This window comes from Salmo salar, chromosome ssa02 (assembly GCF_905237065.1).
Source record: "Salmo salar chromosome ssa02, Ssal_v3.1, whole genome shotgun sequence".
NCBI classification, from domain to species: Eukaryota; Metazoa; Chordata; class Actinopteri; order Salmoniformes; family Salmonidae; genus Salmo; species Salmo salar.
In genome coordinates this window covers 62934688-62962463 of record NC_059443.1, presented here as the reverse complement: position 1 = coordinate 62962463, position 27776 = coordinate 62934688, and the positions used below count along the sequence as shown (strand labels likewise).

The 27776-nt window shown below is 44.7% G+C and overlaps 2 protein-coding genes across 4 annotated transcripts; both read right to left on the bottom strand.

Moving 5' to 3' along the window:
- Positions 1-652: 652 nt before the first annotated feature.
- Positions 653-27189, bottom strand: LOC106593622 (autotransporter adhesin BpaC-like). 3 transcript variants are annotated; one of them, XM_045707404.1, is made up of 5 exons: positions 27030-27189; positions 26880-26938; positions 26125-26774; positions 25585-25989; positions 653-1447 (listed from the first exon to the last, which is right to left on the bottom strand). In XM_045707404.1, the coding sequence occupies exons 3-5, from the start codon at positions 26378-26380 to the stop codon at positions 1200-1202; spliced, it is 909 nt and encodes a 302-aa protein (XP_045563360.1). In that variant the 5' UTR covers positions 26381-26774; positions 26880-26938; positions 27030-27189; the 3' UTR covers positions 653-1199. The 3 variants fall into 3 exon arrangements, with proteins under 3 accessions (XP_045563360.1, XP_045563352.1, XP_045563356.1); XM_045707396.1 differs by having other exon boundaries at positions 25585-26774; positions 27030-27188; XM_045707400.1 differs by having other exon boundaries at positions 653-1654; positions 25900-26774; positions 27030-27188.
- On the bottom strand, positions 11484-14066 carry LOC106597079 (transcription factor SPT20 homolog). The gene is made up of 5 exons (XM_045707392.1): positions 13980-14066; positions 13834-13886; positions 11697-13746; positions 11583-11619; positions 11484-11498 (listed from the first exon to the last, which is right to left on the bottom strand). The coding sequence occupies exons 1-4, from the start codon at positions 14000-14002 to the stop codon at positions 11610-11612; spliced, it is 2136 nt and encodes a 711-aa protein (XP_045563348.1). The 5' UTR covers positions 14003-14066; the 3' UTR covers positions 11484-11498; positions 11583-11609.
- Positions 27190-27776: the final 587 nt, after the last annotated feature.

The following is a 27776-nucleotide window of genomic DNA, read 5'->3' as shown; positions in this document are numbered from 1 at the left end:
AGGACCAATGTGTTCTAGCATGCTACCTGCGCCTTCAATCATTTTACCTGTTAAGATTAGTAATGCATTCAGTCTATCAACGTAAGACATTTGTGAGCACTACTTTAGTCTTATGGGGCAACAAGTTGCATGTATTAAACTATAGTTGACAAATGGCCTACCTAATGTAAGTAAGCAGAAACTTGTCCAAATTAGGGGTGAAAGTAGCCATTAAACTCAGTTATGGTGGATCAAACTGAGCAGGTAGCCAACTTTAAATTGATTTGTTTGACAGAGTCAGACAACCATGAAATGCGAAACGGAGCCTGTGCATACTACAAAACACAGAATTAAGATGTTTACATGCCATAGTAGCCCATCTCCAGGGTACAAGCTTTCAGGTTTTTGTAAAACAGGATTTGATCTTTACATGTCAACACAAAATAAATACTTCAGTATCCATGTAAACGTGGTTCAGTGGCTTTAATGTAGAGCCAATCTTGGGATTTGTCAACCAGCAGCAAAGAAATTATACATTTGAAATCCAAAAGATTAGGAACTGTGAACCACATTCCCTTTTACTACAAATTGCACTGGCAACCAACACTGTTCTCAACCAGCAAGCCAAAGGTAGACATTAAACACACAATATTTCAAAAACACAAGGAGGCACTTTTAAAGGTACAATATTTTATTGTTTTACAAGTAATGCAGGGTAGCATGAGCAGCAGCAACTCCCTGGCCGTCGCAAAAGCATACAGTGGAAGCTTAAAGAAAGTGTCAGCAACAACTCAGAATTGTCATCCAAAGGATGAATCTACATTTACAATTCTGTTGATAGATGATTAGTACAAAGGATTTCAAAATCAGAACGCAAAGTTCAGATGTGTAAAAGTTATACATTGCATCCCAGTAGCCGTTCCCTTGTGGTGGGGTTCCTTTAACAGGTTGTGAGTTTTTAGCAGGTGGGGATATGCTTCTCCGCTATCAAAAAGGTATAACCTCCCCAGTGGTGTGGCAGGATTGGGAGTAGACAGTTCTGCCATTCTCATAAACGATTTGTAACTATATTGGGATGAGAACTGACTGTTCAACGATGCTGCCTTGAACGCTGCTGGAGCTGACACATTAGGTGCCTTCATTGTCACCATCAGACACAAAATCCTGAGAAACATCACTGCTGCTAAAATCCATGTTGCTTGAGGAGTTGGCCCTCCTGTTCAAGGCTGTGCTTCTGCCGAGGCAAGGGCGCCTGTCGCTTCTGCCGAGGCAAGGGCGCCTGTCGCTTCTGCCGAGGCAAGGGCGCCTGTCGCTTCTGCCGAGGCAAGGGCGCCTGTCGCTTCTGCCGAGGCAAGGGCGCCTGTCGCTTCTGCCGAGGCAAGGGCGCCTGTCGCTTCTGCCGAGGCAAGGGCGCCTGTCGCTTCTGCCGAGGCAAGGGCGCCTGTCGCTTCTGCCGAGGCAAGGGCGCCTGTCGCTTCTGCCGAGGCATTTGAACCAGATTCCGCACTTGAGGCACTGTGGCCGGTTGCTTCACATAAGGTATTTGGGCCAGCCGTGACGCTTGCTGAGGCATTGTGGGTGGCTGCTTCTGCTGAGGCACGGGAGTCGGATGCTTCACCCAAGGTATTTGGGCCAGCCGTGACACCTGATGAAGCATTGTGGCCAGGTGCTTCACCTAAGGTATTTGGGCCAGTGCTGTTCGAGGCATTGGTGACTGTGGCCAGTTGCTTCTGCTGCCGAGGCTCCGTGGCCAGTTGCTTCACCCAAGGTATTTGGGCCAGCCGTGACACCTGATGAAGCATTGTGGCCAGGTGCTTCACCTAAGGTATTTGGGCCAGTTGCCACACTTGCCGAGGCATTGTGGGTGGCACTGTGGCCAGTTGCTTCTGCTGCCGAGGCACTGTGGCCGGTTGCTTCACATAAGGTATTTGGCCCAGCCGTGACGCTTGCTGATGCATTTCGGGTTGCTGTTGAGGCACGAGAGTCGGATGCTTCACCCAAGGTATTTGGGCCAGCCGTGACGCCTGATGAAGCATTGTGGCCAGTTGCTTCACCTAAGGTATTTGGGCCGGTTAGCACACTTGCCGAGGCATTATGGGTGGCCGCTTCCGCTGCATTACGGGGGGCCGCTTGCGAGGCACTGTGGCCAGTAGCTTCCGCTGCCGAGGCACTGTGGCCAGTTGTTTCCGAGAAACCGTGGCCAGTTGCTTCACCTAAGGTATTTGGCCCAGCTGTGACGCTTGCTGAGGCATTTCGGGTTGCTGCTGCTGCTGAGGCACGGGAGTCAGATGCTTCACCCATGGTATTTGGGCACGCCGTGACACCTGATGAAGCATTGTGGCCAGGTGATTCACCTAAGGTATTTGGGCCAGTTACCACACTTGCCGAGGCATTATGGGTGGCCGCTTCCGCTGCCGAGGCATTACGGGGGGCCGCTGCCGAGGCACTGTGGCCAGTTGCTTCACCTAAAGTATTTGGGCCAGTCGTGGCGCTTGCTGAGGCATTGTGGGTGGCTGCTTCTGCGGTACGGGATCCAGTTGCTTCACCTAAAGTATTTGGGCCAGTCGTGGCACTTGCTGAGGCATTGTGGGTGGCTGCTTCTGCTGCTGAGGTACGGGATCCAGTTGCTCCACCTAAAGTATTTGGGCCAGTCGTGGTTCCTTTTAATTTATTTGGGGGAATATATCTATAGTTACCTACGAAATAAAAGAAAGTTACAAATCGTAAAATGCCAGCATTTGAAGTTCTGGGATTTATACAGTGTTATTTTTACTGAATTAAATGTGTAGAACAAAACACACCTTTAGGTGGAGGATAACAGGTTATCCCTCCAATTAACAGGCAACAAATCCAAGAAATTCTAAAGAAAAAGAAAAACATCCTAGTCAGTTAAATACAGCTACCTGTAAAACATGGAAGACAAGGGAAACAAACTAGAGCCATACAACTTACCTCAAAGACATTTCAAAACTCACAGCCATTTTTCTCATCAAAACCTCAGTATTCAGAACTAATGGTAGCCAGAAGCCTTACCAGGAGATCCCTGATATTGTATCTGATTGTCTTTCTTGCTGTGCCTTACAAAGGAATCCTAGACCCTTCTAATCTGGCTGGTTAATTAGGTACATCTGCAAGCCACTGAACATCATTTCCATTGGTCCAATTTCCCAATTGAGATTAGGTGCGCTTGATTTCATTCAGCTGGTGTGCTGGAGGGTTTGCGCATCATGGACAAATCCAATGGTTTTAAAGAGTGAACTCTACCTACCCATTGCACTGGGTGAGCTTAATCAAGTGCACCTTTTATTTCATGCTAATTAATATCCTGCCAGGGGCTTTTGCATGTGCAACCTCAGTGGTCCGGTAGAAGTGTGATATGCAAAAATATATTTTAGATTTTTCAAAGTAGCCTCACTTTGCCTTGATGACAGCTTTGCACACTCTTGGCATTCTCTCAACCAGCTTCACCTGGAATGCTTTTCCAACAGTCTTGAAGGAGTTCCAACATTTGCTGAGCACTTGTTGGCTGCTTTTCCTTCACTCTATGGTCCAACTCATGCCAAACCATCTCAATTGGGTTGAGGTCGGGTGATTGTGGAGGCCAGGTCATCTGATGCAGCACTCCATCACTCTCCTTCTTGGTCAAATAGACCTTACACAGCCTGGAGGTGTGTTGGGTCATTGTCCTATTGAAAAACAAATGATTGTCCCACTAGGCGCAAAACCAGATGCGATGGCGTATAGCTACAGAATGTTGTGGTAGCCAGCGTGCCTTGAATTCTAAATAAATCACAGACCGTGTGACCAGCAAAGCAGCCCCACACCATCACACCTCGTCCTCCATGCTTCATGGTGGTTACCAGACATGCGGAGATCATCCGTTCACCTACTCTGCGTCTCACAAAGACACGGCGGTTGGAACCACAAATCTCAAATTTTTACTCATCAGACCATAGGACAGATTTGCACCGGTCTAATGTCCATTGCTCGTGTTTCTTGGCCCAAGCAAGTCTCTTCTTATTGGTTTCTTTGGGTAGTGGTTTCTTTGCAGCAATTCGACCATGAAGGCCTGATTCACGCAGTCTCCTCTGAACAGTTGATGTTGAGATCTGTCTGTTACTTGACCTCTGTGAAGCACTTATTTGGGCTGCAATTTTTGAGTCTGGTAACTCTCATGAACTTATCCTCTTCCGCAGAGGTAACTCTGGGTCTTCCTTTCCTGTGGTGGTCCTCATGAGAGCCAGTTTCATCATAGCTCTTGATGCACTTGAAGAAACTTTCAGTTCTTGAAATGTTCCTGACTGTCGTTTCCCTTTGCTTATTTGAATGGTTCTCACTATAATATGGACTTGGTCTTTTACCAAATAGGGCTATCTTCTATATACCACCCCTACCTTGTCACAACACAACTGACGCATTGAGAAGGAAAGAAATTCCACAAATAAACTTTTTACAAGGCACACCTGTTAATTGAAATGCATTCCAAGTGACTACGTCATGAAGCTGGTTGAGAGAATGCCAAGAGTGTGCAAAGCTGTCATCAAGGAAAAGGGTGGCTACTTTGAAAAATCTAAAATATATTTTTGCATATCACACTTCTACCGGACCACTGAGGTTGCACCTGCAAAAGCCCCTGGCAGGATATTAATTAGCGTGAAATAAAAGGTGCACTTGATTATTAAGCTCACCCAGTGCAAAGGGTGGCTACTTTGAAGAATTTCAAATATAAAATATATTTTGATTTTTTTAACACTTGTTTTGGTTACTACATGATTCCATATGTGACTCACCACCTGGATTCGATCTTATGTAGTAAAATGTGAAATTGTGTTATTTTTAAAAAAAAATTTTTTTTACATCTGCTAAAAGTAGAGACTCAGAGCTTCAAAATGGTGTATATCATGACAGTTGATGAACTTTTAATCTCACTTTTGAGAAAATCACTTTTGAATGTTTTGGTATGTAGTTTAGAGCTCTTCTTTGTCTACACCCATTCAGCATCGTTCACGATGATTTGTTTACCTCTGGATAACATGAAAACAGCCTAACCAATTCTGCTGGAAACAATTTCATGATGCTTTCTTGCAGACGTTTACTGACATCGGCCATATTCAACGGGTGTTGTACACACGTCACGTAACGTTAGCTAACGAGCTAGCCAGCTAACGTTAGCTAGATAAACAGCAATGAACAAAGTGGTAACAATGCCACAGTGCTGGGAGCTAACCAACCAGGTCCAATGTTAGCTAGCTAACATTAGGCTCTAACTAGAAAAGCAAATGGCTCTGGGAAACAAATAATAACGTCAGCTAGGGAACCAGCCAGCTAACTGTACACTTTAGCTTGAAATGAAACCACTTTGTCAAAATTAGAAATGTGTCATATCTGAAAATGTAGCTAGCTAATGCTAGACTATAAACATGCATCATGGACAGGAATGCCATACCACGGTTGCACGGTTTGAAGATGTTATCCAGAGTCAGGTGTTTTCTCCATCTCTTTAGCTATCATACTCTAATTACACTGATTTCAAATCTTGATCCTCCAGAAAACGGAGAGAAACACTTATGCAGCTCCACAATACAAAACATTTTTTAAAAAGCAGTGTTCGACAGGATTACCAACACAGACTGACGAACTCAAATAGACAGACGACTTCAATATGATAGACCAATCCGAACTCCTCTCTCGGCATGTCCAGCCCACTCATTATCTCAAAAAATCATGGCTAGTGAGAAGTTTGCTTACTTTTACTGTGGCTTAACCAACAAGGCTCGTAATTTAACAATTGTATTGGTATTTACAGATGGCATACATGTTTGTTATTAAGGCACATGAAAGTTCACGTTCGAGAAGGAATTTCTGCCAAAAAACGCATTTAGATTTTTTACGTTCAAACGGCTCTCCTGTGAAGTCGTGACTTGCGACATACGCCTAGTTCCCTGAATCGGGTCACATATGTGTTATTTCATAGTTCTGATGTCTTCACCATTATTCTACAATGTAGAAAATAGTAAAAATAAAGAAAACTCTTGAATGAGTAGGGGTGTCCAAATTTGAGTGCTACTGCATGGTAGACAAGAGATTGTCCGACAACACAGAATTACATTTTTTTACATAAAAGCAGAGCATTGAATGCGTATACAATTTCATCCCGTGTCATGAGTCTTTGGCCAAACAGGCAGTCGACTACAGCAGGCACATGTGTTCATTTGTGTCAATGTTTGTGAATGAGTTCCATGTATCCTAGCTAAGCTTCCCTCCTAGTGCCTTGCCGGCTTCATCATTGGAACTTAAATGGATCCATTTAAGGTCTGAGTTCTCATACTATGTAGTTAGATGATTTCACCAACAATACTTGGTTTAGAAAAATGTACTTGTTCTTATTTTTTTAATTTCACCTTTATTTAACCAGTTAGGCCAGTTGAGAACAAGTTCTCATTTACAACTGCGACCTGGCCAAGATAAAGCAAAGCAGTGCGACAAAAACAACCACACAGAGATACATATGGGATAAACAAACGTACAGTCAATAAAACAATAGAAAAATCTGTATACAGTGTATGCAAATGAAGTAAGGAGGTAAGGCAATAAATAGGCCAATAGTGGCAAAGTAATTACAATTTAGCAATTTACACTGGAGTGATATATGTGCAGTTGAGAATGTGCAAGTAGAAATACTTGTGTGCAAAAGAGCAGAAAAACAAAAACAAATATGGGGATGAGGTAGGTAGTTGGTTGGATGGGCTATTTACAGATGGGCTGTGTACAGCTGGAGCGATCGGTAAGCTGCTCTGACAGCTGACGCTTAAAGTTAGTGAGGAAGATATAAGTCTCCAACTTCAGTGATTTTTGCAATTCGTTCCAGTCATTGGCAGCAGAGAACTGGAAGGAAAGGTGGCCAAAGGAGGTGTTAGCTTTAGGGATGACCAGTGAAATATACCTGCTGGAGCGCGTGCTAAGGGTGGGTGTTGCTATGGAGACCAGTGAGTTGAGACAAGGCGGAGCTATACCTAGCAAAGACTTATAGATGACCTGGAGCCAGTGGGTTTGGCGACGAATATGTAGCGAGGACCAGCCAATGAGAGCACACAGGTCACAGTGGTGGGTAGTATATGGGGCTTTGGTGACAAAACGGATGGCACTGTGATAGACTGCATCCAATTTGCTGAGTAGAGTGTTGGAGGCTATTTTGTAAATGACATCACCGAAGTCAAGGATCGGTAGGATAGTCAGTTTTATGAGGGCATGTTTGGCAGCATGAGTGAAGGAGGCTTTGTTGACATTCTATAGTCTGTTCAAGAATATCTTTGTTAATTGATAGGTTAAACCGTTCCAGGCATTGTAAAGTTCAAGTACGCTGAATCCATTTTTTAAGACCCTGTGGTACGATATATGGACTTGCAGGAGGAATGAGCTATAGGTTAAAAATCTATTGACGCTCATGTGAATCAGTATAGGTAACAAAGAAATCGATAAATTTAAGCTAAACATATCAGGTTTTTGAATGGGCTGCATCTTAATCCACTTTATCCGCCTGCCCATGTCGCCCTTCCGCATCTGGTGCACCTGAGCTACAGCGGAGTTTGTCAGACCATGTGACATAACAGAAATCCATCTTCTCACGAAAGCATCTGTGGCATCTGAACGGTTTGGCCTACAAACTATTATGACCACTATGGAAAGGGGAGACTCACGAATATGGTTCCGTTTTGCTCTACGACCCCAACAAGTTTCACGGACTCATCTGAACGTAACCCATACAAACTAATGGAAGTATGGAGGTAGTTGTGTCAACACACATAAAGGGTTAAATATGTGCCATCACCTAGATATTGGACAGACTTCAAAACTTTGCCATTTATAGAAAGGTGTTATTCAATGTGTTTCTGTGGGCAGCAAAGGCTAAATTCTATATTTTATCAAAACATTGTGATAAAATGTTGATACCTAAAGTGTCCCAAAAATGTATACAGCTAATTGATCATGGTATGAACGTTTAAAACAATTCCTTATGTTAGCTTAGTACTCTCCCTAAGGCTCAGACTGCGGTTGAAGAATACGTCTGGATTGTCAACACCGTGTACAATGCATGCCTACATAACTACATCTAAAGTGCACTACATGACCAACATTTTGTGGACAGCAGCTTGTTGAACATCTCATTTCAAAATCATGGGCATTAATATAGAGTTTGCTCCCCCCCAATTGCAGCTATAAAAGCCTCCACTCTTCTGGGAAGGCGTTCCACTAGATGTTTGAACATTGCTGCGGGAACTTCCTTCCATTTAGCCGCAACAGCATTAATGAGGTCAGAAACTGATGTTGATTGATTAGGCCTGGCTCGCAGTCGGCGTTCCAATTCATCCCAAAGGTGTTCGATAGGGTTGAGGTCAAGGCTATTTGCAGGCCCGTGAAATTCTTCCACACCAATCTCAAACCGTTTCTGTATGGACCTTGCGTTGTGCACAGGGGCATTGTCATGCTGAAACAGCAAAGGGCCTTCCCCCCCAAACTGTTGCCACAGTTGGAACCACAGAATTGTCTAGAATGTTATTGAGACTGAGCTCTTCAGTAAGGCTGCATGCAAGGCTGTGTGCTCGATTTTATACGCTGATGAGGCCAAAATAGCCGAATCCAGTAATTTGAAGGGGTGTCAACATACACAAAATAGGACCATGAGGAAGGTCTGACATTTCGCCACTTGACAACACTAACGTAGAGCCAATATTTGAATTTGAACAACCAGTAGCAAATGTAAACACCAGATATTTGAAAACTGAGCCACATTCCCTTTTACTACAACCTGCACTGGCAACCCACATCATATGTTTGAAATCAGCAAGCACAGTGGGCACAGGAGAACCCTCAGTATGTATTTCAATGACACATTTTTATTTATTCAATCATGCAAGAGTACCGGCAACTTCCTGGTCAAAACAAAAGCATGACTAAAACCTGAAAGAAATTAAAACAGTGTCAGCAACAGAATCTTATTTAATCAATTTGACATTAAAAGTCTTACCATCAGCTTCTAAAGGATGACTCCACCATTAGATTTTCCTGTTGGCCCATACATGGTTAGTAAAAAGGACTTCAAATACAGAAAGCAAAGTTAAGATAAGATCAGATTAAAGTTGTACGTTACCTTGTAGGATCCTTTACTAGTGGCGGGTATGTGCTTGGTTCAAATATGCCAACATCACTGTCATTGGGAGCATTTCAACTGTCAACAGGCATAATCAGTCAACAGGAACTGTAGGAACGGATTGGGACTGTTCAACGATGCTGGCCTGAGAGCTACCAGAACCACCATCTTTAGTACTTTCGTAGTGTTTCTGCTGAGACATGGGGCCAGTTGCTTCTGGGGCATTTGGGCTGGATGGCAGACTTGCTGAGGCATGGCAGTCAGTTGCTTCTGCTGCTGGGGCATTGGAGCTGGATACCACACTAGCGGAGGCTGCTTAGGATCAGCGTCCAGCTGCTTTTGCATCGGAGCTGGATGCCGCACTTGCTGGGGCATAGGGGCCGGTTGATTCTGCTGCTTGGGAATTTGGGCTGGATGCCACACTTGCTTCTGCTGCTGAGGCATGGCAGTCGGTTGTTTCTGCTGCATTCAAGCTGGACGCCACACTTGCTAAGGCATGGCGGTCGGTTGCGTCTGCCGCCGAGGCTCAGTGGCCGGTTGCTTTTTTTTGCTGGGGCATTTAAACCAGATGTCACACTTGTTGGGGCACGGCAGTCGGTTGCTTCTGCTGCTGGAGCTGGATGCCACACTTGTTGGGGATTGGGGGCCGGTTGATTCTGCTGCTGCGGCATTTGAGCCAGATGCCACAGTTGCTGGGGAAATTGGAGCTTTATACCACACTTGCTGAGGTTGCTTAGGATGCCACACTTGCTAAGGATTCTGTGGCATGGCAGTCGGTTGCTTCTGCTGCTGAGGCACAGCAGCCGGTTGCTTCACCGAAGATATTTGCGCTAGCCGCCACACTTGCTGAGACATTGTCGCTGGTTGCTTCTGCCGAGGCGGCATGGGAGCCGGTTCCTTTTGTTGCTGGGACACAAGACAGTTTATTTTGTTTAGCTAGGCAAGTCAGTTAAAAACAAATTCTTATTTACAGTGACCGCCTACTTGTGAAGTCCACCGGCCAAACCCTCCCCTAACCCAGACGACGCTGGGCGAATTGTGCGCTGCCCTATGGGATTCCCGATCACAGCCATTTGTGATACAGCACTGAACAAACCCGGGTCTGTAGCGACGCCTCTAGCGCTGCGATGCAGTTCCTGCACCACTCGGGAGGCCTTCTTGCTGGGGCATAGGAGCTGGTCCCTTTTGTTGCTTTAGAATAGGAGCTGGTGTCTTTATATCAATAATTACCTAGGAGCCAAGACATTTCTGCATAGTAAAATGCCATCATTTATTAAAGTTATTGGCACTATACAAAGTGTTATTTTAACTGAATTACTTTGTGTAGCACAAACACCTTTAGCTGGAGCATAGCAGGTTATCCCTCCAATTAACAGGCAACAAATCCAAGGAATAATAAAAATGTATCCTTGTCAGTTAACAGCTACCTGTAAAACCTGGAACAAAAAGGGAAACAAACTAGAGCTATACAACTCACCTCAAGTAGTTCAAAAGTCACAGCCCTTTTTCAAATCCACACCTCAATATGAAAAACTAATGGTAGCCAGAAGCATTAAGGAGATCTTCCTAATTGTAGCTGCTCATCTTTGTTGCTGCACCTTATAAAGGAATCCTAGACCCTGCCAGCCACTGAACTTCACTTCCATTGGCCCAATTGAGATTAGGTGCGCTATACTTCATTCAGCTGGTGTGCTGGAGGGTTTGCACATCATGGACCCATCCGATGGTTTTATAGAGGGAAATCTAACTATCCACTGCACTGGGTGAGCTTAAATCAAGTGCACCTTTTAATGCCAGGGGCTGTTGCAGGTGCAACCTCAGTGGTCCGGTAGAAATGTGTTGTGCATAAAGGCTGCAGACACATTGAGATTGTGTCAAATTAAATGAAGTAGTCTGGGGTTGAAGTGTCCAAAATAACATTTGAGCCATCACCTAGATATGGGACAGACACCTAAACTGATTTGACTTTGCCATATGGGCTATAGTATAAGGCCAAATGCAAGTTTAAAACTAAAAGGTCACTCAATTCTAATGCCAAATGAGCCATCTAAAAACAATTCCCTATACATTAGCTTACTCACCAATGCATGCCTACAGCTGAAGTATGAACATGAGGAATGTCTGACAAGTCACCCCTTGACAAATGTTCTTATGTAGACCCAAGCTATTATTTTGAACAACCAGTAGCAAAGGTGAAAAGATTAGAAAAGCAAAGAATTAACTTAACAGCAGTCATTTTTACTACAGACTGCACACCACCTGTTCTCAATTAGCAAGCAATGGACACAAGAATCATTATTTCAAAGAGACAAAACATTTTTGAAAATAAAATTGTTTATTGATTCCATCACGCTAGAGCACCAGCAACTTCCTGGTCGAAACAAAAGCAGAAAGAAATGCAAACAGTGTCAGCAACACAGAATGTTAAGTAACCAATGTCAAAAACAATTCTCACCATTAGAGCTTCTAGAGGATGACTCCGTTACATTTCCCTGTTGATAAACACATGGTTAGTACACAGAACTTCAAAGTCAGAGAGCAAAGTTAAGAGGTTAAAGTTAACCATTACCTTGCAGAATCCTTCACTAGTGGTGGATGTATGCTTGGTGCACCAATGCCAACATAACTATCCTTGGGAGCATTTCCACTGTCAACAGGCATAGCCTCCCTAGGAGTGTAGCGGGTTTGGGAGAAGACAGTTCTGCCCTTCTCGTAGTGCGATTTGGAACTGTAGGAATAGATTGGGATGACACCCAACTGTTCAACAATGCTGGCCTGAGAGCTACCAGAGACACCATCTTCAGTGCTTTCGTAGTGCTTCTGCTGAGACATTGGGGCAAGTTGCTTCTGGGGCATTTGAGCTACATGCCATAATTGCTGAGGCACGGGGGTCAGTTGCTTCTGCGGTAGAGGCATGGAGGCCAGATGATTCTGGGGCATTTGAGCTGGATACCCAACTTGCTGGGGTATGGTGGCCAGTTCCTGTTGCTGCTGGGGCATGTGCACTGGATGCAACACTTGCGGCGTTATGGTGGCCGGATGCTTCTGCTGCTGAGGCTCAGCAGTCGGTTGCTGCTGAGGCTCAGCAGTCGGTTGCTGCTGAGGCATTTGAGCTGGATACCACACGTCGTGAGGCTGCTGGGGCATAAGGGCCGGTTGCTTCTGCGCCAGATGCCACACTTGCTGAGGTATGGCGGTCAGTTCCTTCTGCGGTAAAGGCATTGGGGCTGGTTGCTTCTGGGGAAATTTAGCTGGAGTCCACACTTCCTGGGCCAAGGTGGTCGATTGCTTCTGCTGCCGAGGTTCAGTGGGTGATTGCTTCTGGGGCATTTGAGCTGGATGCCACTCTTGCTGAGGCATGGTGGTCATTTCCTTCTGCCGCCGAGTTGCAGAGGCTTGTTGCTTCTGGACCATTTTAGCTGGATACCACACATCATGAGGCTGCTGGGGCATGGGGGCCGCTTGCCACACTTGCTGAAGCGTGGCAGCCGGTTGCTTATGCTGCTGGGGCATTTGAGCCGATTGCCACAGTTGTGGTGGAATGGCGGTCAGTTCCTTCTGCGGTTGACGCATAGGGACTGGTTGATTCTGGGGCTTTTGAGCTGGATACCACACTTGCTGGGGCATGGCAGTCAGTTGCTTCAGCAGCATTTGAGCTGGATGCAACACTTGCTGAGTTACGGCGGCCGGTTCCTTCTGCTGCTGAAGTTCAGTAGCTGGTTGCTTTTGCTGCTGGGGAAATTGAGCTGGATGCCACACTTGCTGATGTGCCTGCGGCATGGCGGTCAGTGCAGCGACTTGTTGCTTCTGGACCATTTTAGCTGGATACCACACGTCGTGAGGCTGCTGGGGCATAGGGGCCGGTTGCTTCTGCGCCAGATGCCACACTTGCTGAGGTTGCTGGGGTATGGCGGTCAGTTCCTTCTGCGGTAAAGGCATTGGGGCTGGTTGCTTCTGCTCCTGGGGAAATTTAGCTGGATGCATCACTTGCTGAGGTGGCTGGGGCATGGCAGTCGGTTCAATTTTCTGCCGAGTTTCAGCAGCCGGTTGCTTCTGCTGCTGGGTACATTGAGCTGGAGTCCACACTTCCTGGGCCAAGGCGGTCGATTGCTTCTGGGGCATTTGAGCTGGATACCACACTTGCTGGGGCATGGCGGCCGGTTGCTTCTGCGGCATTGGGGCTGGATACCATGCTTGCTGTGGCATAGCTGTTGGTTGTTTCTGCGGTATAGGCATTGGAGCCAGTTGCTTCTGGGGCATGGTGGTCAGTTCCTTCTGCTGCTGAGGACCAGTAGCTGGTTGCTTTTGCTGCTGGGGAATTTGAACTGGATACCACACTTGCTGAGGTAGCTGGGGTATGGAGGCCTGTTCCTTCTGATGCTGAAGTTCAGTAGCTGGTTGCTTCTGGGGCATTTGAGCTGGATACCACGTTTTCTGAGGTGCCTGGGGCATGGGGACCAGTTGTTTTTGCAGGATGGCAGCCGGATGTTTCTGTTGCCCTTCGGTCAGCTGCGCTTGCATTTGAGCTGTTGGAGAGCTGTAATTACCATATCCTTTAGACCCAAGTGAGCCTGCATAGAGCCATGCTGCATCAGACCCTAGTGCAGGATACCCATCACCTAGGTTAGAAAAAGTAAAGTATAATGCCAGCCTTTGAAGTTACTGGAACCGCAACTGTTATTTGAAATTAATGTGTAGAAACTCACTTGATGTAGAACAGGTTATCCCTCCAATTAGCAGGCAACAAAGCCAAGAAACTTTAAAAAAAAAAGAAAGTCTGTTATAGACATAGCTACCTGTAACACCTGAAGGACAAGGGAAACAAACTAGATCAATACTTTTAAAAACCTACCTGAAAGCGATTCCAATCATCATGTCCACTTTTGCACTTCAAAACCTCCCCAGTAATCAGAACTAATGGTCAGTATAAGCCCTAGCATAATAACCCTTTTGCTGTATCTGGCAGGCTTTTGGTTGCTCCTTTTAAACAAATCCCCAGACCCTTCTAATGTCATTGGCTAATTAAGGACAGCTGTAAACCCATGAACTACATTTGATTCCTAATTCCAAATTGACCCCTAATTCCTACACCCTGGCCTAAACACTCCTGTGAATCAGAAATGATTGAATAGGTATAAGCAATATGGCCACAATTGCATCCAGCCTATCAGAAGGCAAAGTGAAGCAATTACCATATTGCTATAACCTATCTGATCGTTTCAAATGCCCATAAGTGACTAAGTGGTAGGTGTAGGGGCTAGGGGTTGATTTGGAATTCAGAAATGTACTCAGGTGTGGTTGATTCTCTAATTGAGTTCCTGACAGGTGTGACAGCCCTTACTCTAAAGCACGCTTCAAACTCATTACACGGAGGGCCGAGTGTCTGTGGGTTTTCGCTCCTTCCTTGTACTTGATTGCTGAATTAGGGCCACTAATTACTCCCCTCACCTACAGTAGTTGTCTAGGTCTTAATTGAAAGGAAAAAACTAAAACCTACAGACACTAGGCCCTCCATGGAATGAGTTTGACAACCCTGCTCTCAAGTAGGAAACACATTTTGTCTTGGCACTTCATTGATCGGGTTTAAATTATTGCTTGTACAAAATTCACTTGATTCATTTGAAGTTTAGAGGCTAAATGAGCAGTTAGGCACCATTTTTTTTACACATGCCTTCTTTTAAACAGTGTGTTTCATTCAGCATAGGAAGAGTAGATGGTTAACAAGTTTCAGGTGTACATAGCGCATCATCTTGGACAAATTCTGAATTCAGACAGACGCCAATTAAACACTCACATTATGCAAACACACCACACACATATGCTTTTGATGATTTGAGTCTTTAATTTTTCAGACGCAAACATATAGTAGGGCTCATTTGAATGGTAATGCTAAAGCAACTGACTGTAGACCAAAGTCAAGAAGTAAAGTCAGGAAAGGTGCATCTGCCACAACCCAAAATTCGGATACTAATGTTATTTTCCAACAGCAAGGCTCAGATCACCATGGCAGTGTTGCCATTGTTTATAAAAGGTTTCCTTTATAATGTAAAAAAAACATGTCTCCAACACCCACTCACAAACTGAAATAATTTGTGTGTACATTATACAATCAATAAATGAGAGAGAGCCTCAATCACGTCATTCATTTATGCACTGTAGGCTACACATTAACTGCAGCAAATTGGTTCCTGTTTCAGTCATGTTTTTGTTTGCATGGGTCAATCAAAAACACTAATGGCGGATGAATCAGAATTAGTTGGGTAACATAGATAATTAAGATGTTTTATTTGCATAATATGCTCATGTGAGATACTTGTCATATGTGAATGCATCTGTTAAACCATGTGGAGGGATGGCGTGATTAATGGGGAACCAATTACTTGTCTCCACAATGTCTGTGCGCAAGTCACTCCCTCCTTTGGCATTGGGGGAAGGTGTATGGCAGTGTCTGGACCATTGTATGTCCTCTCTGATGTTGCACTTATCTTGGGATAGTGTATGACCTAGAGGCTCACTCCCCTCAGTGAGCTTGTCCAGGAGTAGAGTCAAGAGGGGGTTTACTCGAGATGAGAGTATCTAGAGTTGTCAATTGATTTATGCCATTGGATGAGCTAATGGTTCAGTTCTATATCGTACCAGGGAGAGATGGTTCCAGTTTGGGGTAGGAGGACCAGACAATGGTCTATACAATGAACACTGTTGACACAGCAGTTGCTGTCTGCTATGTTTTATAGATATCTTTCATACAAAACTTAACCTTGTGACCCATTCTATGTATCTGTGGTTCGTCATGTACGTTGAGAGGGCTGTATCTTGGCTATGAAAGATCTTTGTACTTCTGTGTAGTCACTTTTCAATGGTTCATTAGAGATAGCGCATCATTGAAAGTCAAGTGCTTTTGCAAAAGCATCTTAATTATTAAAGATGTAGTTTTAAGTATAACTCTGACTGGTGTGTGAAGTTTGTAACTCTCCTCATTTAGTAATGCAGAAATTAGCCACCACACGACGGAGCCTCCACGTGACAGGTGACGGCTGTAGGATGAAGTTGGTGAAGAGCAGAGATTTTTGTAAAGTTCATGCAGTCCACATATATACTCACGTCAGAAATGTTTTATTCCCAGAACGCAACACACTTTGAAAGGCGGTGACCAACAATTGTCACCGACTTGACAATAGTGATCGGCTCGAAGGTGCCCACTATCTCCATAAAATGTCTCCCTCATGTGGATGAAATAAAACACAAGACAACAACCCATCTCATCATCCTCTGACCGTCTACCCTCCTTTGTGGAAGCATTTTTTTCCAATGTTGTCTCAACTTTGATTGTAGTACACATCCACAAACACATAAACTGGAATGCAACTGTTTAGATAGCTATGCATATATCTCCAGCCCCCTTAAATATGCCAAATTGTGTTTTCCCTATTCCGACTGATGTTTCCACTTTGCACTCCATCCCTGATAATTATACTTGATTCCAAGTCTGTGCCTTGAAAATTCCCATCTCCTTTTCTTCTCCTGTTTGTTTAAGCACAGCAGGCAGACAATCTGTTCTTTTATATTCACCCCAAGTGCTCCAATCCTTCTTTACTTTATTATACAGCCCTTAATGTCTAGAAATCTGCACTCACTCCCCTCTTCCACTGCTATAGGCTGGCCTACTGTACACAAATGTATGTCACTTAAATCAGACCTGGGTTCAAATACTATTTAAAATATTTCAATTAATTTCACATACATTCAAAGTAAGTATTCTGATCTTTTATTTGAAAAGATAAGTAGTTAAATGCTTTTATGTATTTGGAAATACACTTGGAAAGTGTTTGAAAAACTCAAATTCACACACTCAAATACACTCCACTGCAAAGTATTTGAAAATACTGTCAAATAATACAATTTGTCCGACTATTTGGTTTTTACAAATAAGCATTCAAATACAAAAATACGTTGTTTTTTTTGGGGGGGGGGGCTGTGTATTACAAGATCCTGAAATACAAATGTTTTTGAACACAGGTCTGCGCTTAAATGTAGCATTTGCATGAAAATACACAAATATGTATTGTATTGTAATATACTGCATCATATTCTATTGTATTTGTTGTTTCTTTGTGATTATATTTGAAATCCTCAACTGTTATTTTTTTCTGAAGACAGATTCCAATTCTTCTTTCTGTTAGACCCTCCAGGCCCTATTAGTCTACTGAGGTCAGTCAGTTGTGATTGTAACCATCAGATCCAAAATTTCAGTGGTGAGTAGCCACTGAGCTGTTGTCAACTCGCGATGGCAGACTTGACCTCACATATAGACACACCATGCCCACCAGAGCACACACATAGCCTACATACGATTCAGGTAGAAATCAATACTGACTCCAAAACAGACACAATTATTATTTACATTCATTTATTTGTTTGTTTTACAACTCAGTTTTAGGATCAGGTAGTACTGCCTGCTTCACCTCCTAAAATTAAGAAAAAAATATTTGAGAAGCAATATAGAGACATTATAAAGAGGCAACTCAGTATAATTTACTGCTGCTTTCTATATATTATCAAAGCCACTTAAACGTATACTGCTCCATAGACATGTGTTCAAATAGAATTTGTTTCTTTGAAATACTTTTTTAGCTGCTCTTAATTGAGTTTGTCACTCCAGGCAGGCTCAATCAACCCTCAAAGAAAACCAATACTATTTGAACTCAGGTTTGTTTTCACCTCAAACCTTGAGATCGCCTCTTATAAGTGAGTGGAGATCTCTCCCTCGGGCATGAGCCATTTCATGTCTGACACGCCGTCGTAAATGCCCACGCGGCAAAGGTCACGTGACATCAGGCTGAAGTAGCTCAGAGATTTTTCATTGGACTTCACCCTGTTTACCAGCACAAACAGGAACTGTGACAAATAAATCATAGTTATGTTCAGTAGGGCACAACGTAGCAAAACGTTCTGCAACGGAAACTAAAACCTGTGGTTTTATTGGACGAGACCAATGTCAACAGTAGTTCAATATATACAGTATCTCACAAAAGTGAGTACACCCCTCACATTTTTGTAAATATTTGAGTATATCTTTTCATGTGACAACACTGAAGAAATATATATATATAATATTTTGTGTGGCCACCATCATTTTCCAGCACTGCCTTAACCCTCTTGGGCATGGAGTTCACCAGAGCTTCATAGGTTGCCACTGGAGTCCTCTTCCACTCCTCCATGACGACATAACGGAGCTGGTGGATGTTAGAGACCTTGCACTTCTCCACCTTCCGTTTGAGGATGCCCCACAGATGCTCAATAGGGTTTAGATCTGGAGACATGCTTGGCCAGTCCATAACCTTTACCCTCAGCTTCCTTAGCAAGGCAGTGGTCGTCTTGGAGGTGTGTTTGGGGTCGTTATCATGTTGGAATACTGCCCCGTGGCCCAGTCTCCGAAGGGAGGGGATCATGCTCTGCTTCAGTATGTCACAGTACATGTTGACATTCATGGTTCCCTCAATGAACTGTAGCTCCCCAGTGCTGGCAGCACTCATGCCGCCCCAGACCATGACACTCCCACCACCATGCTTGACTGTAGGCAAGACACACTTGTCTTTGTACTCCTCACCTGGTTGCCGCCACACACGCTTGACACCATCTGCACCAAATAAGTTTATCTTGGTCTCATCAGACCACAGGACATGGTTCCAGTAATCCATGTCCTTAGTCTGCTTGCCTTCAGCAAACTGTTTGCGGGCTTTCTTGTGCATCATCTTTAGAAGAGGCTTCCTTCTGGAACGACAGCCATGCAGACCAATTTGATGCAGTGTGCGGCGTATGGTCTGAGCACTGACAGGCTGACCCCCCCCTCCCCTGCAACCTCTGCAGCAATGCTGGCAGCACTCATACATCTATTTCCCAAAGACAACCTCTGGATATGACGCTGAGCACGTCCACTCAACTTCTTTGGTCGACCATGGCGAGGCCTGTTCTGAGTGGAACCTGTCCTGTTAAACCGCTGTATGGTCTTGGCCACCGTGCTGCAGCTCAGTTTCAGGGTCTTGGCAATCTTCTTCTTTATGTACAGCAACAATTCTTTTTTTCAGATCGTCAGAGAGTTCTTTGCCATGAGCTGCCACGTTGAACTTCCAGTGACCAGTCAGTATGAGGGAGTGTGAGAGCGATGACACCAAATTTAACACACCTACTCCCCATTCACACCTGAGACCTTGTAACACTAACGAGTCACATGAAGCCGGGGAGGGAAAATGGCTAATTGGGCCCAATTTGGAAATGTTCACTTAGGGGTGTACTCACTTTTGTTGCCAGCGGTTTAGACAGTAATGGCAGTGTGTTGAGTTATTTTGAGGGGGCAGCAAATTTACACTGTTATACAAGCTGTACACTCACTACTTTACATTGTAGCAAAGTGTCATTTCTTCAGTGTTGTCACATGAAAAGATATACTCAAATATTTACAAAAATGTGAGGGGTGTACTCACTTTTGTGAGATACTGTATATATATATATATATATATATATATATATATATATAGGTTTTGGTGAGTCGCTCTTTTCAGGTCCAGTAGCTGCTCTCACCTTTTCAACGAATTCTGGGGCCAGAGCTCCTGAACTAGCCGGTCCTTGAGCACTTCATAGTCACCACTCCCCCTGTTGATGAAGAGCAGGATGTGCCCCTTCACCTCTGACTGGTACAGACCCACTGCTGTGTGAGAGAGAGAGAGAAAGGAGAAAAAGGAAATGAGAGAGAGCGAACGAACGACAAAGAGAAAGAAAGAGGTATGGGAAATAGATATCAAAATAGGCATGTGACAGTACATTAACTGTCTGTAGGTATAGTCTGGTTATATGACTGAACATGAAAGGCTAATAATACAAAGATGTGATGCCACGGTATAGTTTTAACAAGGCTGGTACCCTAGGAAGGTGATGGCTTGCTGAAAGAACAGGCATTTCTCAGCCTTGGCGTACAGGTCATACTCCAACAGTCGTCCAAGTACCTTGCGCACCAAACACACATGCTCGGCGCGAGTAGCGGAGTATACCAGAATGTCATCGATATACACCACTACACCCTGCCTGTGCAGGTCCCTGAAAATCTCGTCGACCATTGGGGTCGGGAATTCTGTCAGGGGTGCGTAACTGGTGGCATGGAAGTCAAACGCAGGAGAGCAGAACTTGGTAAATAGCCGGAGCCGTTTAATGTACATAACTACCGGCATACAAAAATAACAAAACACATGGGCACAAAACCCGTATTGCACCAGTCACATAAAGCACACGTACTTACAATAAACATTTCCCGACAAGGAAAACAGAGGTGGGGGAAACAGTGGGGGAAACAGAGGGGACATATACAACATGTAATTAGGGAATTGAAAGCAGGTGAGTGCGACAACCAGACAAAACAAATGGAACATGAAAAATAGATCGACGATGGCTAGAAGACCGGTGAGGTCGACCACCGAACGCCACCCGAACAAGGAGAGGAACCGACTTCGGCAGAAGTCCTGACACAGACTCATATTAAACATCTCCAATCCAAAATTAAATCTAGAATCGGCTTCCTATTTCGCAACAAAGCCTCCTTCACTCACGCCGCCAAACATACCCTCATAAAACTGACTATCATGCCGATCCTCGACTTCGGCGATGCCATTTACAAAATAGCTTCCAATACTCTACTCAGCAAACAGGATGCAGTCTATCACAGTGCCATCCGTTTTGTCACCAAAGCCCCTTATACCACCCACCACTGCGACCTGTATGCTCTAGTCGGCTGGCCCTCGCTACATATTCGTCGCCCGACCCACTGGTTCCAGGTCATCTATAAGTCTATGCTAGGTAAAGCACCGCCTTATCTCAGCTCAATGGTCACGATAACAACACCCACCCGTAGCACATGCTCCAGCAGGTATATCTCACTGGTCGTCCCCAAAGCCAACACCTCCTTTGTCCGCCTTTCCTTCCAGTTATCTGCTGCCAATGACTGGAACGAATTGCAAAAATCACTGAAGCTGGAGACCTATATTTCCCTCACTAACTTTAAACATCAGCTATCTGAGCAACTAACCGATCGCTGCAGGTGTACATAGCCCATATGTAAATAGGCCACCCAATCTACCTACCGCATCCCCATATTGTTTTTATTTACTTTTCTGTCTTTTGCACACAGTATTTCTACTTGCACATCATCATCTGCTCATCTATCACTCCAGTGTTAATTTGCTAAACTGTAATTACTTCGCTACTATGGACTATTTATTGCCTTACCTCACCACGCCATTTGCACACACTGTATATAGACTTTCTTTTTGTTCTATTGTGTTATTGACTGTATGCTTGTTTATTCAATGTGTATCTCTGTGTTGTTGTTTGTGTCGCACTGCTTTGCTTTATCTTGGCCAGGTTGCAGTTGTAAATGAGAACTTGTTCTCAACTAGCTTACCTGGTTAAATAAAGGTGAAATAAAAAAATGATAATTAAAACCAGGAACGCACAATCCCTCCATCAGTGCTCAGACTGTCCGCAATAGGCTGAGAGAGGCTGGACTGAGGGCTTGTAGGCCTGTTGTAAGGCAGGTCCTCACCAGACATCACCGGCAACAACGTTGCCTATGGGCACAATCCCAGCTTCGCTGGACCAGACAGGACTGGCAAAAAGTGCTCTTCACTGACGAGTCGCGGTTTTGTCTCACCAGGGGTGATGGTGGGATTTGCGTTTATCCTTGAAGGAATGAGTGTTACACCGAGGCCTGTACTCTGGAGCGGGATCGATTTGTAGGTGGAGGGTCCGTCATGGTCTGGGGCGGTGTGTCACAGCATCATCGGACTGAGCTTGTCACTGCAGGCAATCTCAGCGCTGTGTGTTACAGGGAAGACATCCTCCTCCCTTATGTGGTAACCTTCCTGAAGGCTCATCCTGACATGACCCTCCAGCATGACAATGCCACCAGCCATACTGCTCGTTCTGTTCGTGATTTCCTGCAAGACAGGAATGTCAGTGTTCTGTCATGGCAGGCAAAGAGCCCGGATCTCAATCCCATTGAGCACGTCTGGCACATGTTGGATCCGAGGGTGAGGGCTAGGGTCATTCCCCCTAGAAGTGTCCGGGAACTTGCAGGTGCCTTGGTGGAAGAGTGGGGTAACATCTCACAGCAAGAACTGGCAAATCTGGTGCAGTCCATGAGGAGGAGATGCAGTGCAGTACTTAACCTCTCTCGGGTATGTGGGACGAAATCCCACCTAGTCAACAGCCAGTGGAATCGAGTGGCGCGAAATACGAAAAACCTTAAAAATGCTATAACTTCAATTTCTCAAACATATGACTATTTTACACCATTTAAAAGACAAGACTCTCGTTAATCTAACCACATTGTCCGATTTCAAAAAGGCTTTACAACGAAAGCAAAACATTAGATTATGTTAGGAGAGTACCCAGCCAGAAATAATCACACAGCCATTTTTCAAGCAAGCATATATGTCACATAAACCCAAACCACAGCTAAATGCAGCACTACCCTTTGATGATCTTCATCAGATGACACTCCTAGGACATTATGTTATACAATACATGCATGTTTTGTTCAATCAAGTTCATATTTATATCAAAAACCAGCTTTTTACATTAGCATGTGATGTTCAGAACTAGCAAACACACCGAAAACTTCCGGGGAATTTACAAAATTACTCTTGATAATCGTTTACAAAATACATAACAATTATTTAAAGAATTATAGATACAGAACTCCTTTATGTAAGATTTTAAAATAGCTTTTTGGCAAAAGCACATTTTGCAATATTCTGAGTAGATAGCTCGCCATCACGGGCTAGCTAATTTGACACCCACCAAGTTTGGCGTTCACTCATACTTAGAAATTGGATTACCTTTGCTCTTCTTCGTCAGAATGCACTCCCAGGACTTCTACTTCAACCACAAATGTTGTTTTGGTTCAAAATAATCCATAGTTATGTTCAAATATCCTCCGTTTTGTCCGTGCGTTCAGGTCCCTATCCGAACGGTGATGCGCGGATGCATGTCGTGACAAAAAATTTCAAAATATTCCATTACCGTTCTTCGAAGCATGTCAAACGCTGTTTAAAATTACCGTAAAATAGCGATAATATTCCAACCGGGCAACGTTGTTTTCGTTCAAAGGCTGAAAGAAAAACATGGCCACTTCTCGGGGCCACGCATCTCCTGTCTCTGAGCCACCAGCCTGACCACTCACAAACAGTGCTCCTGTACCTAGCCCAGAGACAGCAGAGATCTCATTCCACTTTCTGGCACCTTCAGAGAGCCTATGGGAGCCTTAGAAATTGTCACGTTACAGCAGAGATCCTGTATTTTCGACAGAGATGCCACAGAAGCACAAGAAATGGTCAGAGAGGGCACTTCCTGTGTGGAATCTTCTCAGGTTTTGGCCTGCCATATGAGTTCTGTTATACTCACAGACACCATTCAAACAGTTTTATAAACTTTAGAGTGTTTTCTATCCAAATCTACCAATTATATGCATATTCTCATTTCTGGAAAAGAGTTGTAACCAGTTTAAATCGGTACGTTTTTTATCCGGACGTGAAAATACTGCCCCCTACCCTAGAGAGGTTTTAATGCAGCAGGTGGCCACACCAGATACTATTACTTTTGAATCCCCTTTGTTCAGGGACACAAAATTCCATTTCTGTTCGTCATGTCTGTGGAACTTGTTCAGTTTATGTCTGTTCTCATGTTCATACAAATATTTACAAGTTAAGTTTGCTGAAAATAAAAACAGGTGACAGCGAGAGGACGTTTCTTTTGAGTTTATTTTAACTTCATTTGCAGTGAAATGATAAAAATGTATCTTTAAATTGTCTTGGGAACAGGAGTTGATAAATATTTCTATCAGCGTCTCAGGGTAAATGCGAATGCATGTGTAATCTTTGACACTTTTGCTAACAGACAGCATTTCAACCACATAAAATACACACCCAAGACTAACTGAAGTTACCATTCTCAGCTTTCCATTTCCTCATCTGTCAAAATGACATTTGGCACAGGACCAATGTGTTCTAGCATGCTACCTGCGCCTTCAATCATTTTACCTGTTAAGATTAGTAATGCATTCAGTCTATCAACGTAAGACATTTGTGAGCACTACTTTAGTCTTATGGGGCAACAAGTTGCATGTATTAAACTATAGTTGACAAATGGCCTACCTAATGTAAGTAAGCAGAAACTTGTCCAAATTAGGGGTGAAAGTAGCCATTAAACTCAGTTATGGTGGATCAAACTGAGCAGGTAGCCAACTTTAAATTGATTTGTTTGACAGAGTCAGACAACCATGAAATGCGAAAACGGAGCCTGTGCATACTACAAAACACAGAATTAAGATGTTTACATGCCATAGTAGCCCATCTCCAGGGTACAAGCTTTCAGGTTTTTGTAAAACAGGATTTGATCTTTACATGTCAACACAAAATAAATACTTCAGTATCCATGTAAACGTGGTTCAGTGGCTTTAATGTAGAGCCAATCTTGGGATTTGTCAACCAGCAGCAAAGAAATTATACATTTGAAATCCAAAAGATTAGGAACTGTGAACCACATTCCCTTTTACTACAAATTGCACTGGCAACCAACACTGTTCTCAACCAGCAAGCCAAAGGTAGACATTAAACACACAATATTTCAAAAACACAAGGAGGCACTTTTAAAGGTACAATATTTTATTGTTTTACAAGTAATGCAGGGTAGCATGAGCAGCAGCAACTCCCTGGCCGTCGCAAAAGCATACAGTGGAAGCTTAAAGAAAGTGTCAGCAACAACTCAGAATTGTCATCCAAAGGATGAATCTACATTTACAATTCTGTTGATAGATGATTAGTACAAAGGATTTCAAAATCAGAACGCAAAGTTCAGATGTGTAAAAGTTATACATTGCATCCCAGTAGCCGTTCCCTTGTGGTGGGGTTCCTTTAACAGGTTGTGAGTTTTTAGCAGGTGGGGATATGCTTCTCCGCTATCAAAAAGGTATAACCTCCCCAGTGGTGTGGCAGGATTGGGAGTAGACAGTTCTGCCATTCTCATAAACGATTTGTAACTATATTGGGATGAGAACTGACTGTTCAACGATGCTGCCTTGAACGCTGCTGGAGCTGACACATTAGGTGCCTTCATTGTCACCATCAGACACAAAATCCTGAGAAACATCACTGCTGCTAAAATCCATGTTGCTTGAGGAGTTGGCCCTCCTGTTCAAGGCTGTGCTTCTGCCGAGGCAAGGGCGCCTGTCGCTTCTGCCGGGGCAAGGGCGCCTGTCGCTTCTGCCGAGGCAAGGGCGCCTGTCGCTCTGCCGAGGCAAGGGCGCCTGTCGCTTCTGCCGAGGCAAGGGCGCCTGTCGCTTCTGCCGAGGCAAGGGCGCCTGTCGCTCTGCCGGGGCAAGGGCGCCTGTCGCTCTGCCGAGGCAAGGGCGCCTGTCGCTTCTGCCGAGGCAAGGGCGCCTGTCGCTTCTGCCGAGGCAAGGGCGCCTGTCGCTTCTGCCGAGGCAAGGGCGCCTGTCGCTTCTGCCGAGGCAAGGGCGCCTGTCGCTTCTGCCGAGGCATTTGAACCAGATTCCGCACTTGAGGCACTGTGGCCGGTTGCTTCACATAAGGTATTTGGGCCAGCCGTGACGCTTGCTGAGGCATTGTGGGTGGCTGCTTCTGCTGAGGCACGGGAGTCGGATGCTTCACCCAAGGTATTTGGGCCAGCCGTGACACCTGATGAAGCATTGTGGCCAGGTGCTTCACCTAAAGTATTTGGGCCAGTTGCCACACTTGCCGAGGCATTGTGGGTGGCACTGTGGCCAGTTGCTTCTGCTGCCGAGGAACCGTGGCCAGTTGCTTCACCTAAGGTATTTGGCCCAGCCGTGACGCTTGCTGAGGCATTTCGGGTTGCTGTTGAGGCACGAGAGTCGGATGCTTCACCCAAGGTATTTGGGCCAGCCGTGACGCCTGATGAAGCATTGTGGCCAGTTGCTTCACCTAAGGTATTTGGGCCAGTTAGCACACTTGCTGAGGCATTATGGGTGGCCGCTTCCGCTGCATTATGGGGGGCCGCTTGCGAGGCACTGTGGCCAGTAGCTTCCGCTGCCGAGGCACTGTGGCCAGTTGTTTCCGAGAAACCGTGGCCAGTTGCTTCACCTAAGGTATTTGGCCCAGCTGTGACGCTTGCTGAGGCATTTCGGGTTGCTGCTGCTGCTGAGGCACGGGAGTCAGATGCTTCACCCATGGTATTTGGGCACGCCGTGACACCTGATGAAGCATTGTGGCCAGGTGATTCACCTAAGGTATTTGGGCCAGTTACCACACTTGCCGAGGCATTATGGGTGGCCGCTTCCGCTGCCGAGGCATTACGGGGGCCGCTGCCGAGGCACTGTGGCCAGTTGCTTCACCTAAAGTATTTGGGCCAGTCGTGGCGCTTGCTGAGGCATTGTGGGTGGCTGCTTCTGCGGTACGGGATCCAGTTGCTTCACCTAAAGTATTTGGGCCAGTCGTGGCACTTGCTGAGGCATTGTGGGTGGCTGCTTCTGCTGCTGAGGTACGGGATCCAGTTGCTCCACCTAAAGTATTTGGGCCAGTCGTGGTTCCTTTTAATTTATTTGGGGGAATATATCTATAGTTACCTACGAAATAAAAGAAAGTTACAAATCGTAAAATGCCAGCATTTGAAGTTCTGGGATTTATACAGTGTTATTTTTACTGAATTAAATGTGTAGAACAAAACACACCTTTAGGTGGAGGATAACAGGTTATCCCTCCAATTAGCAGGCAACAAATCCAAGAAATTCTAAAGAAAAGAAAAACATCCTAGTCAGTTAAATACAGCTACCTGTAAAACATGGAAGACAAGGGAAACAAACTAGAGCCATACAACTTACCTCAAAGACATTTCAAAACTCACAGCCATTTTTCTCATCAAAACCTCAGTATTCAGAACTAATGGTAGCCAGAAGCCTTACCAGGAGATCCCTGATATTGTATCTGATTGTCTTTCTTGCTGTGCCTTACAAAGGAATCCTAGACCCTTCTAATCTGGCTGGTTAATTAGGTACATCTGCAAGCCACTGAACATCATTTCCATTGGTCCAATTTCCCAATTGAGATTAGGTGCGCTTGATTTCATTCAGCTGGTGTGCTGGAGGGTTTGCGCATCATGGACAAATCCAATGGTTTTAAAGAGTGAACTCTACCTACCCATTGCACTGGGTGAGCTTAATCAAGTGCACCTTTTATTTCATGCTAATTAATATCCTGCCAGGGGCTTTTGCATGTGCAACCTCAGTGGTCCGGTAGAAGTGTGATATGCAAAAATATATTTTAGATTTTTCAAAGTAGCCTCACTTTGCCTTGATGACAGCTTTGCACACTCTTGGCATTCTCTCAACCAGCTTCACCTGGAATGCTTTTCCAACAGTCTTGAAGGAGTTCCAACATTTGCTGAGCACTTGTTGGCTGCTTTTCCTTCACTCTATGGTCCAACTCATGCCAAACCATCTCAATTGGGTTGAGGTCGGGTGATTGTGGAGGCCAGGTCATCTGATGCAGCACTCCATCACTCTCCTTCTTGGTCAAATAGACCTTACACAGCCTGGAGGTGTGTTGGGTCATTGTCCTATTGAAAAACA

Excerpts from the sequence above, each read along its gene's own strand:
- LOC106597079 (XM_045707392.1), bottom strand. The coding sequence starts at position 14,002 with ATGATGATTGGAATCGCTTTCAG. Across the intron at positions 13,887-13,979 it reads ATGATTGGAATCGCTTTCAG|AGTTTCTTGGCTTTGTTGCC; the intron begins GTAGGTTTTTAA and ends TTTTTTTTTTAA. Across the intron at positions 13,747-13,833 it reads GATAACCTGTTCTACATCAA|GTGATGGGTATCCTGCACTA; the intron begins GTGAGTTTCTAC and ends TTTCTAACCTAG.
- LOC106593622 (XM_045707396.1), bottom strand. The coding sequence starts at position 26,380 with ATGGGTGAAGCATCTGACTCCCGTGCCTCAGCAGCAGCAGCAACCCGA. Across the intron at positions 1,448-25,584 it reads TGCCTCGGCAGAAGCGACAG|GCGCCCTTGCCTCGGCAGAA; the intron begins GCGCCCTTGCCT and ends CAGAAGCGACAG.